The 15260-nt window shown below is 33.9% G+C and overlaps 1 protein-coding gene across 1 annotated transcript in view; it reads left to right on the forward strand.

Moving 5' to 3' along the window:
* Window positions 1-15260, forward strand: part of LOC149808461 (ribosome quality control complex subunit NEMF-like) — a 94404-nt gene that overhangs the window by 21547 nt on the left and 57597 nt on the right. Inside the window, exons 13-19 of the mRNA XM_089977628.1 lie at window positions 65-225; window positions 2094-2201; window positions 4345-4408; window positions 7257-7345; window positions 10140-10243; window positions 14146-14208; window positions 14526-14696. Coding sequence (XP_089833754.1) covers window positions 65-225; window positions 2094-2201; window positions 4345-4408; window positions 7257-7345; window positions 10140-10243; window positions 14146-14208; window positions 14526-14696 — 760 coding nt within the window. The remainder of the gene's footprint in view (window positions 1-64; window positions 226-2093; window positions 2202-4344; window positions 4409-7256; window positions 7346-10139; window positions 10244-14145; window positions 14209-14525; window positions 14697-15260) is intronic.

A 15260-nucleotide genomic window follows, 5' to 3' on the forward strand; every position in this document is an offset into this window, starting at 1 on the left:
ATGTTAAGAAGTGACCTTTCCTGTTTCATCTTGTATTTATGAATATATTTTTTCATTTTGTCAGGTTGACCATGCTCTCCTAATTGTCCGGAGTGGAATTGCCAACCAGCTTGACTGGACAGAGATCAAGAGCATTATCAAGGAAGCGACAATGGATGGAGATCCAGTGGCCTCAGCCATCAAAGATCTCAAATTCAACACAAACCACATGACTATGCTTCTTAAGTAAGAGTAATTAAGCAAATAGAGTTACCCATGTTTGACACAATCCTGATTTGTGGATAGTGTGGACTCTGATTTGCATAATGTTGTCACAGAGTTGCATAATATAGTCACAAATGTGTCGAAGCAGAAATAAAATGAACTCATTCACAATTTTTTAAACCGTCAGTCATTAATTTTGCTGTTTGGAATGGCAACAAAGTTTGATACAGTTTTCCAGATCAAAACTTCTAAAATGGACACATTTTTAATTATCAGTTAGAATTAGCCAGTGACAATTTTCAACTAGTTGCTCACTGGTGTGTGACCTTTGGAATTATAATGCTTCTGCTAGAAAATAATATCAGTACTTTACAAGTACACTTTGCATAAAACATTTCACACTGAAATCATTTGGTAGATGCAATCTAATTTATTACATAATCCCATTTTTAAGACTATCATTTCATTTTCTGCATTAAGTTGACATCTTTACAAATTACTAGCCCTCAAGTGATCAGTCTGTTGCATGATCTGTGTTGTCAGCCTCAGCTAATAGCTTGGATCATGACAAAAATGCAGAATTGTAGACATATATTGGAAAATTTTAGTCCTTAAAACTACCATCAGTCAAACTGCAGATATGGCTAAGAATTTAGCAATATAAATGGTAATCAGATGAAAGTTAAGGTTAGAATCTTTTATCAGTGAATATGAGGCATGGCACTATATACCAAGATAATTTAGCGAATTAAAAAATCTGAGTTTTAATGGCTGGCTTAGGTTGAAACAGATGATTATTGTTAGGTTGTTTCCTTCTGAAAGAGGAAGGTATGCTATTAAAAATAAGTTTATGCATTTGCAGAATTACTCTGTAAGTTGCCTTAACTTAATCCTTCAGTTTTTGTCATCTTCAGCCATTAATTCCCACTCAATTGATTTTGCTTACATCAGATGCAAGAAAAAACCCTGAGATGTATATAATGGACATTTGGAACTTTATCAATGTCACAGTGGTTGGATGATGTATCAATGTCACAGTGATTGGATGATGTATCAATGTCACAGTGATTGGATGATGTATCAATGTCACAGTGATTGGATGATGTATCAATGTCACAGTGATTGGATGATGTATCAATGTCACAGTGATTGGATGATGTATCAATGTCACAGTGATTGGATGATGTATCAATGTCACAGTGATTGGATGATGTATCAGTGTCACAATGATTGGATGATGTATCAGTGTCACAGTGATTGGATGATGTATCAATGTCACAGTGATTGGATGATGTATCAATGTCACAGTGATTGGATGATGTATCAGTGTCACAGTGATTGGATGATGTATCATAACTAACGTCAATGTAAGCAGTAGGTAGAGATCTGCTAAAACATTCCAGTTTTGGAAATATCACTACATTTACCTCCGAGTCTGTTGAAGAGATTTGAAGTTATTTAAATTACAAAACAAGACATGGATTTTTTGCAGTGTATAGTATCCATGTGCAAGAGAAGGTTATTTTTGTAGGCTCCCCTTGGCATGTGGTTCTTAGAATTGGGGCAAAAATTGAAAGGTGTACCAAAATATATATTACAGTGACATTTTATAGCAGAAAGGCATGGGCATAATAGGTTTCATTATTTGCCCTCTTTGTCATCATTTTTGGGTGTATTAGGTTTCAATATATACCCTTATGGTTATCATTTATGGGGTAGTATAGGATCTATAATGATACAGTTCCAGTAGTTACACAGGAATATAGGTGAAATACTTGTTTTTCACAAAAAAATTTCTTCATGAAAAACTAGTTTTTGGCCTTATGAGGATTTGCATGAAGGCTTTTCAGTGTATGATTATGATTAATTGCCATTTTGTAATATTTTAGAAATCCATACATGGGTAGTGATGAGGAAGACAATGACGATGATGAGAGGATAAAACCCATGAAAGTAGACATTGACCTTTCACTGAGTGCCTATGCTAATTCCAGAAAGTAAGGTGATATTCATTAATTGTAAGAAACATAGAATTTTCCAGTTTATGAAGTGCTTTCAAGAAAGAAGTTTTAGAAATAAATTTAGAAAATGTAGAACTGAATTACTTCACATAATGTGCTTGACTACCTGTGTGATTTAGTCTTACATGAAAAGATTTTTATTTATGTTAATATAAAGAACGACAAATCTCTTTGATGTGAAAGTACCCTTTTTTGGATTAGGTATTTTTATTGAAATCAGGTGACTTCTTGAGCTTCTTATTGCACAAATATTTTGTTTTAAATTTTGAATTACTACTAAACTGCAGTCCCTAACAACAATTTAAGTAATTATATATTTTGAAATTCTGCCATAATTGTATGCCATGTTCAAATACAATCACCGAATCTGGAAATGTAGCACAATTCATGCTCAACATTGGTGATTCCTTTGATTACACAATGTGTACAATCAGACTGTATGACATATTTATTCCACCATATTTGAAAAATATCATTATCAGTCTTCTTTCCTTTATGTTTCTTGTTTATTAGTTAGATAATACATTTATGCACATTTAGGATGTAGCATGATTTAATGCCTATTTCTGTTGAAAACTCTGATTATCCAGTCATTGGAGGAATTTCAAAATGGTTGTGTCATGGCATCTACTTAACTACATCTGACATGGAAGTGTCATTTTGCCATTAAAATGAAAATGGAATGTAGACTGAACACAAATGAAACACAGAATGAAACTTAAATGAAATGATGAGTGTGTTCTTTTTGAAGAAAATAGAGAATGTAAATGCAGAATGCAAAAGATGAAATGGAATGAAACATGGATGTATTTCATATTGTTGGATTGATTGACAATCAGTTGCTTTCAGGCTGGTGATAAATTTCCATAGTCAAAAGCCATGACAAAATCCAGGATTCATTAAACTGACATATTTATTCACCATGTGTAAACTGGTCACATTGTTCTTGTAAAGGTCGATGAAAATAGTACACACATTGATGTGATGACATTGGTGATTGAATCTGTACAATCTTTATCTCATTGCTAATGAAATGAGTCATAACATTGCTAATGAGTATGTATTAACTATTTATTCACTTATTGCAGTTGAAGTATAACTCAGTGCTGTCCTTTGAATTTTTGCCCATAGTGTTTACCTAAAGCACACTTTTAATTAAACGGGGCCCCGAGTGGCCGAGTGGTCTAAAGCGCTCTCCGTTATGGATCACTGCCATCTCACCTCTGTCTGCATGGGTTCGAGTCTCGGATTCAGCCAATGTGGATATGTGACAAAGCTTGCCAGTAGCTTCTCGAGGATCGGTGATTCTTTCCGGGGATTTCCCGGGTTCTTCCTCCACCATTAATACTGGCCGCCATGTATAGCCTATCGTGTGCTGAAAAATGGCGTTAAACCCTACAACAACAACAACATCTTGTAATTAAACAATTTATGAATGCAATAGTTTCTTCTTTTAAATAAAATACCCGACTTCAGAAAATGCATTTCCATTTCATCTACATTAGTGAAAAGGAAATGATTGATGAAAGCAATAATTGCAAAATCCTAATGAATTTTCTAAGACCATAAACAAAACATGATGAGATGATAGATAAAATGCAGAAAGAATGGAAACAATGCAAATGGAATACAGGTAAAATGCAGATTTGATAAAATTACCCATTCCAATTTGTGTAAAATTTAATTTTATATTGATTACTTGCCAAGTTCTTGTTATATGCATGATAAAAATAAAGGAATACAAGAGAGTCATGAATCAGCCATATGCATGTTCATTTGATGTGCATGATATCTGTAAATGTTTGTTGCAAGTTTAAGTTGTGCATGCCTTGGAGCAAAATATTATGATTATTCATTGACTTGAATATATTTCATATCTAATTAGTGAAATGAAAGATTTGGATTATCACATTGTTTAAAATATACTAATATCTTAAAAAGAATTCAGCATTTTGAATTTTGAAGTACATTCAGATATATTGGACATTCCACTATTGCTTTGTGTGAATTGATCACTTGATATTACATGCATTCAATAAACGATGCTTGATACAGCTTTATGAAACATCATCTTATAGTTATAAAATACAGGAAGAAATGATAATATTTCACACTACAGGTATTTTGAGAAGAAGAAGCAGGCATCTCACAAGGAGCAAAAGACAATAGATGCATCAGCAAAGGTCAGTTGGTTCTTTCTAATCAAGGTGACCACACATTCTTTGTATAAACTTCGTCCTATTATCAGCATTTAAATGAAATAAAAAAGAACAAGGGTTACAAGATGTGACACAGCATAGAAGTGCTAATCAAAATATTAACTGTTTACAATAATGTTAGTAGTCCTTCTCAAAGTAACTTGACTTAATGAATTGCTCTCATCTTGTGACTTATGTCCTAAACACATGCATTAGCCCATCATGTAACTACATTCAAAGTGACCCATTGATTGCATCCCTTAGTTTTTCTCTACTTTTATAATGGCTCCCATAACAAACATTTTGACAAACAGATGTCACAAACAGGTCAAATCTAGGCAGAATGATGGGTGGTTTAGGGTTTGCCAGGTATTTGTAAGGTCTGCATTACAGATTTTTATTTTAATATGCAGGGCATTATCCTGGTGCAGAATAACACTTCCTCCCCCTCCTGGTCTCTACACAATTTGCAGACAGCCTCATATAAATTAAATATGATTACAGTGGCAAAATATTGTCCATTAACTGGTTTTCTCAGTTCAGAATTATTCCTTGTACACCTCTCCCTCGATAACTCATGCACAATAGGGTCCACAAACATAGACTGCACTATAAGTGAGGCGTGTGTTACTGAGGGACCTCCAGAAATTCGAAAAAAAATCACTTTGACATCGAAAAAACTGTGGGAGGGAGCAGCATTAGAGAACTGGACTGTTTATTGACTGAATCCTCATTTTACAATCACATCGATAATAATTTTTAATAACGCGCTTTTTCTAATGAAGTTGCTCGTTATTCTGTTTAAATAACATTTATTTTCAAAATGTCCATCATATGAAAGATCGTTCCAACTGGTTTCAACAACCATCACGTGTATGCAAAAAAATGTGTGTATTACATCACTACTTTTTGTTTTCTTGATGAGTCTGGTTCCTGTGGTGGTGTTTAATATTATCCTGCCAAATCAGAGACCACAGAGCAGGGAACTAGACTAACTGTTGATTCACCACCAAACAAGATTCCTTTCTTTCAATAACATGCAACATTTATTCTCGTGGGACAATCGTCTATGTTGAAACTCAATTTTTATATTGCTCAATTAGTACAGTATTGATGTCATGATTTCATTGGAATTAATAATGAAACTTCTTATCATCCTTGAGGATATCTCTAAGTGCCAGTTCAAGAATTCTCTGAAACTCGCTTGCCCACAATGGTCCATATCTGTGAAATCAAGCTCTTTACTTTACAAAGTATTCATTTCACTTGGCTGCCTTGTTATCTTTGATCACACTTTTGAAAGAGTCGGTTAATTTAAGGTAGTTTATGTTACACAATAACATTTATAAGTGTTCGATTGATCAAATGAAGTGAGTTCACCCGACATATGACCGGGGCCACTAGATTTTAAGTTTGTAGGATTCTCATGCCTTTTAACTTTTCTTTTATTCCACCTTTTTTATTTGATTCAAAATACATAATTAATGTGATAATACAAAGGAGGCCAGCTTTTAATTCAGTGCAACCATACAACAAATACTTCCGGAAGTCAGTTATCAAAACACATCGGCACTTAATTAGGTTCTCAGAGAAATGCTCGCGGACATAGCTGTTATAGTAGATTGATGCATTTTACATTTAATTACAAGAGACACATTGCATTTATGATGATTATACTTAAAAAGGAACTAAAAGATAAAACTAGAACACAAATTTCAATTGATAACATATTTTTTTAATTTGTATTTATTTATTGAAGTACTGCCTAAACTCGTCATAAATGACATTTTCATTGATCAAAATTTCCTTACATATCATTAATTGCGGTGTACTAGGAATTTCGTTTGGAAAGAAAATGTAAAAAATTGTATGACCTATTTTTAAATTTGATTTTTTTATAGTGTTTAAAATCTCCAGGTCCTATCTACCATTTTCGATGGTAAAACAAAAGATACATCAAAGTTTCAGTTACCAATTTTGATCACGATTTTCTTCAAGTTCAACAAATAGGGATCAGATTTGGGGGTATTTTCTGGCTTAAAAATAGGATCCATGCCTGACCCCGCATTATAAGCGGGTTCGCGAGTTATCAGGGCATGAGTTATCGAGGGAGTGGTGTATATTGAAAAACTTAATGCACAAAACCTTCCATAAATTTACTACTATTTCTTTCAGAAGAGATATCCATAGCCTGCTATTTCTTATATCAATTTTAACAATCTCCCTACCATCACAAAAAAATTAACCATCTAGTGATTCCATATTTTTATGCAAGTGCTTTAGATCCATAAACAGCATCTAAGTCAGCTTTTATCTGTTTAAAGGATTTTTCTAATTTTGCTTATAATTTTTTAATCACTCTCTGTTAAATAAATGACACATCTGCCATTTTATCACAGTGTCAGCTTATATATCTTGGCAAAAGATGATGTCATTAGACCTGTGATGTCAACAACTTAAAAATGACAGTGTCATGAATTAGGACATTCTCAGTAACAGATGGGCAAAATTTATAAAGTTGTGTTATTTTGTTCAGAAGATATTGCATTTGTTTTAGAAGTTTATGATCAACCCTCATAGACATTTTTACTATTTTTATGGTACTTAGTGTGCCCCACCACTATCAGTACTCCCACCTTATATGTGGCGGGAACATCTAGTGTTACCCATCTCATCGTGTCACTTTACAGACATCGTAGATATAAATCTTGTCACTAATTAAGAAAAAGTATAATTAGCATTCTCTTTTATATGTGTATACCTTTTGGTATATGCACACATTGAATCCCACAAAGTATAGACTTTATGAAAATAATCTATTGCTGTATTTTAGGCTCTGAAGTCAGCAGAAAGGAAAACCATGGAGGCATTAAAGGAAGTTGCCACAGCAGTTTCCATAAACAAAGCCAGAAAGACATATTGGTGAGTAAAACAGATGAAACATTTAAGCCAGTGTATACTAAATCTACATTTGATAGAATACCTTTATTCAGATATTAAAATTTGCAGTCAGGCTTTACATACATTAAGATACACAAATATTTTGTCAGGTCATTTTGTATTATGTTTAACTAATGCATTTACATAAATGTTACTTAATGAAAGAATCAGTGTAGGTTTTTCAGTCTATCTGGCTAGTGGTCATCTAATCTCCTGGTAACCTTTGGTGTTCAGCATTTGCATTTTGTGTGTTTCTCCTGGCAACAAAATTGCCTTGGTTATTATGCACCAGTCACAAGGTTGTGCTGTTATCTATCCATCTGTACCAATTTTGTTTCCACTCAATAACTCGGGTTCTTCACCATCCTCAGTTATGAGAATTTAATTATTACTTGCACTTGGGGTATAGAAGAAGCCTATTTATTTGGGGATCAAATGGCCACAATCCATGTGCCTAAAAGAAAAATGGTTCAACATAATGAAATTATATGTACGTCACAAATCAGTACCAAACTGCATATTGGGTTATGGAAAGGGTTTTTAATTTGGAGGTCAAATGTTTAAAGGTTAAGGTCTCTGAGTGCATAAAGAAAATGGTTTTTAGATAGCAATTCCATTTCTTGACTCTTTGCTAAAGTTTATGGATGACTTACATATAGGTAAGAAAGAAGACTCTTGATTTTCAGGTCAAAGTTCAAGGTCACTGACCAAAAGAGACAAATGGATTTTGCACATAAACTTTAGTTCACATGTCTTGACCAAAATTGTTGGAGGGCTTACACTTGAAAAAGGCCTATTAACTTTGAGGTCAAATGCCACGGTCATGGTAGCTCAAAGGAAATGAGTTTTACAAAATAACTTTTCTTCAAGACTACATTTCTTGAACAAACTGTGGATGTCTTGTATTTAGAGTCATACAAAACCCATTTATTCTGGGATCTATAGGTCAGAGTAAGTCTAATAAGAAAAATTATGTTTTCCCGCACAGTAAGTTTATTTCAAAGCCACATACTTTGCCCAAAGGTCATTGAGATCTGTTGGTTAATATTATCTAGAGTCATCCATATCCTACTGTTGTCTATATTGAGGACTATTAAACACAGAACAGGCACTCTTGTACATGTTTTATGTAATGCACTGCCAATTCACAATTGCTCAGAAAATGTGATAAAACTCTTTGTCAAGTTTTATCTAAATTCTGTTCTTGATGGCCTTTGCAAAAAAGAGCTTATCATTCATAACACTGTATCTCCTGCATAAGTATGGTAAAACTATGGTATCAATTTTTTCAAGATGACAGCAATATCAGCTACGTTAATGTTAGTTTTTTATTAGATACTCCACTTAGGGAATGTTGTTTGTCCATCCATCTTGTGCCAACAGTGATGTTACAGTTTGAATTTAGGTCATTTTCTTATAAGCTGTTTCACATAGAGTCACTGAAGTTGGAATTTTGATGTGTCATATGGAATATTGCACTTTTCAGTTAAAGTTATATCAATGTGACCTACATTTTAGTGTGGTTTTAGTTATTTTCTCAGGAAATATTGCCTGTGGTGATGTGACTTGGTATATAAGTACATAATTGAAATGTAGGTCACTATGAGCTATATTTCATAGATACATAATTTGTACTTACCTTTGCAATGAACCTAGTTGTTCTGCCTTGGGTTTGCTTTTGCGTTCTTTTTTTCTGACACTATTTATTACTTGCACAATGACACAAGTTGTTGTTTCAGTGAGAAGTACTACACCTTTTACACCTTTTAGTTAAAGTTAGCTCACTTTTTCTCAGGCACTATTTTCCATGGAATCAGATAACGTGATATGTAACTGCATCATGATAAGTACAATAGCCATCAGAAAAAATAGGTCACTGTGATCTATATTTCACTTTGATGTATGCTTGCCTTTGCACTTACTCAGTTTCTCTGACACGTTTGCTTGATGAGTAATGTAACTTGTGAAGAGTACTAGGTCACTGTGACATATATTTCCCACCATTGATAACCTTTATGCTGAGCTTAGTTTCTCAAGCAGTAATGTCTTCAGAGTCATGTAACTTGGCATGTAAATGTACCATGAAAAGTACTACACCCAGTGTCAAAACTGGGTTACTGTGACATACATTTCATACTCAATGACCTTTTTTGTTTAACTCAGTTTCTCAGACACTTATGCATTTAGTAATGGTACTTAGTGAGTCAATGCTCCATGAAAATTACTACATCATGCAGTCATCACTAAGTCATTGTGACCAATATTTCATACTCTACTAATCTACATTAACCTTTGTATTTAGTTTATTTTCTTATGTACTTTTACTGCAGAGCAGTGTCACTTTGATAACAAGGCTGCATTATAAGAAGCAGCAAACCATGGTATGCATTATCAGATGCACTATGTCATTGAGACAGAACAAAGCTTTACAACATGGCCATATCACCGTTGGTGGTTTTCTTGTGTCCACTTAAATTTGTTTGGAATTTCCTGTTATTTGAAAATTGCTTGATGAAGCTTAGTTATCAAAAGCATTTTGCTGAATGTGTAAGAGAAAAATAAATCTAAACTCTGGTACAGATTTCATCAGCACAGAATGTTATCAGTTTAAAACCTGACCAGGATACCCTTGCATTATGCTGTACTGACTTAAGGCTAAAATGGGGTTTGACAGTAAAGCAGCTTATCCATAAGTTCGAAATTAACTCTTAAATATATATTGTATGACACTGGTCCTGCATTGTGATTGCTGTTTCTTTTTGTTTCCTTGACCCAGGTTTGAAAAGTTCCTGTGGTTTATCAGCTCAGAGAATTACTTGGTCATTGGTGGCAGAGATTCACAGCAGAACGAAATCATAGTCAAGAAACACCTTCGACCAGGTAATATGGACAGAAGTTATTTATTAGTTAACAGTGTCCAATTATGAAACACATTGTCCTGACAAGTCTTAATGAATAGGCTGTAATGACAGTGACTTTATTAGTATATTAATAAGGGAGAAAGAAGTCTTTCTGTAATGATGAACAGGAAAGTAACGTTATAATTTTACTGAAACTCTCCAAAAACAAAGTATCAAAAAGTAACTGAGCAACTTTCAAAGTTATCAAATTTTCTTTAACTCAAGCTTCAGATTTTTTAAAACCGTACACGTGATATTTGATATGATAAAAGAGATTTATGATCTCATGCCTTCATAGAAAATGGCAAAATAAATATTCATCGCAGCAATTAAAATTTCTTTCACCTTAACTTCAGATGTATTGATATTCAAGTTTGTTACATGATATAAGTTATAAAAAAGACAATTCCTTTTTCTATATTTCTTTTTACCTCTTATGGTCAAAGACTGAAAGAGCTTATGCAGAATTTGCCAATGTTAGCGGCTGTTTGCTATTGCTACTTCTCCAGAACTAGCTGGAAAAAGTCATGAAACTTGGTACAAAAAGATTTGTTTAATTCTAAATGAAAATGATGCCCCTTCACCATTCCTGATTGCATATGTGATGACCATCATACAAACCTTGTTATGGTTATTCATTCAGAAAAGATAATGAAATCAACATATTTTTTTCACTACTAGAGTTCTTATGACAGCTTGATAGTTCTAAATGATGAAGCCAGTCTGACTTCCAGCATGGTTGCTATGGTGGCCATCTTGAAAATCTTGTTAGTGCTAATCTTACTGCACAGATGGTCAGATTTGATTAAAAGATTTATAGTACTAGATATCACTAGTATGAAATGATGCCGATATGATGTCCAACATGGCTGCCATGGTAGCTCTTGAAAATGTTGATATTGTTGCTTCTCCTGGAAAGATAGACATATTAACATGGATCATTCTTAAAATGCATATAATATGTATTTGGTTCTGCATGATAATGATGCAGATGTGACATCTCAGTATATGGCCATCACAACAGTAAGCATGAGAATCATATTAAAATCTTGTTTTGACCACTCCTTTTTGAATGAATGGTTATATTGACTTAGGGTTTTTACTACAGCATGTCTTGCAGTAAGTGGTTTGTCAATCATTTAAATGGTTCTGGTATAACTTTCAGAAGGCTGTCATTGGTGGCCATATTAAAAATCTTGGTAAAGCCATATTTTCTGAATGTATGGTTATATCAACATGGGATTCACTAAAGCACTATAACCAATGTGTTGTTGTTGTTGTAGGGTTTAATGCCATTTTTAAGCACACGATAGGCTATACATGGCGGCCAGTATTAATGGTGGAGGAAGAACCCGGGAAAACCCCAGAAAGAACCACTGACCCATGAGATAACCAGTATGTACCAGGTCCTAAATGAAAATGGTGCTGATCTAACCTCCTATATGGCAACCATATTGGCTCTCTCAGAAACCTTGTTGTGACAGTTAACATGGGGTTTTCATCAGAACACCTATTGCACTATGTAACTCATCCTGAATAAACAAATTGCATGTCTGACCATCAGCTTATCTGTACGATTGTGAGCGAGTTTGATAACCAGACATACTTGACCAAGTCCAACAGACAAAAATGCTGAAGGTGAAAGGGACAGTCAGTCACTTAAAATGTCCAGTCAGCACAGAAATATAAAATGAATGTTGATATACATGCTCATGCTTGAAAAAAAAATGCAGGAAAGGCAACAATGACATTTATTAGCCATCATGTCATGTTGATTCGATTATTGTTCAGGGCAGGAGAGATAAAAAAATGTAAAACCAAAAATAATGTAAATTTCATGAGGTTGAGCACTTGTACAGAGTCATTGACCTCCATGGAGTTTGGAACTTAAGTTTCTGAAACTGATCTGAGGGTCATTAAGGCCAATATGAACTTTTGGTTCAACAAAATATTGTCTTCACTACATGTGATCACACTTCTAAATCTTTCAGATGCATGTTTTCCTGGTCAGTGATAGTGTTTCATGAGATCAATTTACGCCTGACTGAAAATCAGTCTGATTTACAGAAGAATGTTGGCTGCCTGAGGAGGTCTTTGTTAGGTTGGCAGGTTGACCTGCCTGAGGAGGTCTTTGTTAAGTTGGCAGGTTGACCTGCCTGAGGAGGTCTTTGTTAGGTTGGCAGGTTGACCTGCCTGAGGAGGTCTTTGTTAGGTTGGCAGGTTGACAAATGAATTTTGACCAGACTTTACATTTAATTGTTATTTAGTAAATAAATTGATAGTCAGCCATTGATTTAAAGGTCAAAGGTCTTCACTTGGTTTTTATATGTGATGTCTTGTGAGCCTGATAACATATACAGGTTGTTTGTAGATCTATCTAAATAATATTTTGAATAATGCCAGTTCAATATCTTGGGTTTGTTCAAAAATATTTCTTTGCATGTGAGTATGTCTTAGCAGTATCTGAGATAATTGTACTGATCTCAGGTCCATGTTATAAAGGTCTTGGTCAAAGACCATGACAAATATTTGTGTACTAGACTTGTGAACATATCAAGTCACATATGTAGAATAAATATTTTTGTTACTGAACTCGTGTAGGAGTTTCTCAAGATTGCTTGAGATGATTCCAATACTCAGCAATAAAAAAGATTAAAAAAAAAGAAAAATACTTCCTTTAAGGGACTTTTAAGGAGAAAAAATGTTTAGGATACAACATACCTAAATCTCAGGTAATTTTCTCCAGTAGTTGCTGTTTTTAAAATATGGACAGATTTTAAAACATTTGGTCTGGCTGTCAATAACAGACTAATTTTGGGGTCATTTTTTCAGAGTACAGTCCCTTTTTTCCTCATGAATTGAATATGCAGTGATAGAAAATGCTAATCTTCTTTGTATGGACAGCAGAGAAGTTGTACCTATAGTCTGAATATGTTTTAAAGCCTCCCCACCAATTTAATAAACAAAAAGCATAAATGAGATTTAAGAAATGCACAGAAGTTAGTCAGTTCATTCATTGATTTATAATTTCAAACCTGATTATGTCCATGGGGGCCCTAAAACCATTATCTTTTACATGTTTCATGTCAAATGGAAGTTTTCAGTGTAAAAGATGGTAAATGATACGTCATCTGCTTCTGATAGTTACAATGTCAGATCAAGCAAATTAAAAGAATGACAACTATGAATTTGCCTTTAACGTGGATTTAACAAACTTTGTCATTTCTGTATACATGTGTGCAGAGTGCTATAACTTTAAACTCTCAACCTTATGGTAATGTATGGAATTTTCCAGCAGTTACTGAATAGCATAAACAAGATCACTCTGTTGTTTGAGGAAAATAGACTCGCCCATAGTGTATGCACTGTGGTGCAGTGTTAGTATGGAAAGTCCATTAAGCATGAAACCCATGGATGATGACAGTGTTAGGGCCACCCTGGTCACAGTCAGGTTAGAAACTATAAATCATTGAATGAAATGACTTAGTTCTTTTTATCACAATAAAGGTTTTCGTTTTTGAAATAGGTCGGAGGTACAAACAAACAGGCATTTATGCAAAAACTATGACTGAATATTGTAAATTTTAAGTGATAAAGTAATCCTATTGTGTATAAAGTAAAAAGATGCAAGATTTCTCAATATAGTTCCAGCTCTGTAAAGACAGGATTTTGAAACTGAGAGGTTACTCCAATACAGGAGAGAGGTCAGGATTTGATATGAAAGCAATCAAGTAAGCAATTCATGTGCCTATTTAGAGGTTACTCCCACAGCTAAGACAAAATGATCCAGTTGTGTTGAGCTTCCATTTATACCTGGGTCATGTCTTCAAGTTATTTAATTGCATACTATGTTTAACTTTGCAATATTTCCTTAATCAACAGGTGATCTATATGTGCATGCTGACTTGCATGGAGCCAGCAGTTGCATCATTAAAAATCTGACAGGTAAATGCATAAAATGCATGTTTTTTCTTCAAGAAATATTTGTATTTTTGACTTGCATGCAGATATATCATTATTTCTGTGGTAGTATGGGAACATTGAAAAATTTACTTGTCACTCATAAATTATAGCGACACTAAATTTTGACATTTCATAAAATAAATTCAAAGCTAAAAAATGTATGTAATGATTAATATTAATCAGATTGCATGTATATGATTATGACTTCACAATCTTTTGCCTTAAATAAAATATGAAATAAATATTGGTAATAATGAAAAGTATTGAAAATTTGTATAATCATGTTTCCATGCTTACAGGAGAAACAGTTCCTCCCAAGACTCTGAATGAAGCTGGGACTATGGCCATTTGTAATAGTGCAGCATGGGATGCCAAGGTTGTGACTAGTGCATGGTGGGTATATCATGACCAGGTATCAAAAACAGCGCCATCTGGGGAGTACCTCACCACAGGAAGTTTTATGATCAGAGGTGTGGATTTGTTCATTTATTATGAGTACTTTTAGTGCCTATTTAAATCTTAATAGGAGTGAATTCATGTGAAAGTTGATGTGATTTATTGTGATTTACCATGACAATATTAGCATTATACTGTGTGACCCTTGTCCTCCCATTCAGCCATTTCCCCTTGGTTATGGTAGCCTAAAGCTGTTGGTTACATTGCTGTTAGTGATGACATTTCATCAGGTGGTTGGTTGAACAATAAAGTTTTTATGACATTCAGTGAGTTTCCTCTTATGTGGCAACCCATATAAGATGGTTGGCCTTTCCAGAATTGGACTATATTTGTGAGAAGTGTGTGTGTGTGTATATATATATATATATATATATATATATATATATATATATAGTAAGAAAGCTACATGTATCTTCGGAGCATATAATATCATCATTAATTGTTAAAGGCTCTTGCCTTAAGAATAGACCTATTTCAAGTGAACATACATTAATAGTTTTTGTTTCTTTAGCATGCCAAACCATTCAAAAATGTCATTTAAATCTCAGTACAAACATTGCTTGGCATATATAATCATT

Source organism: Sinohyriopsis cumingii, chromosome 1 (genome assembly GCF_028554795.1).
Source record: "Sinohyriopsis cumingii isolate HCF-2022 chromosome 1, ASM2855479v2, whole genome shotgun sequence".
NCBI classification, from domain to species: domain Eukaryota; kingdom Metazoa; phylum Mollusca; class Bivalvia; order Unionida; family Unionidae; genus Sinohyriopsis; species Sinohyriopsis cumingii.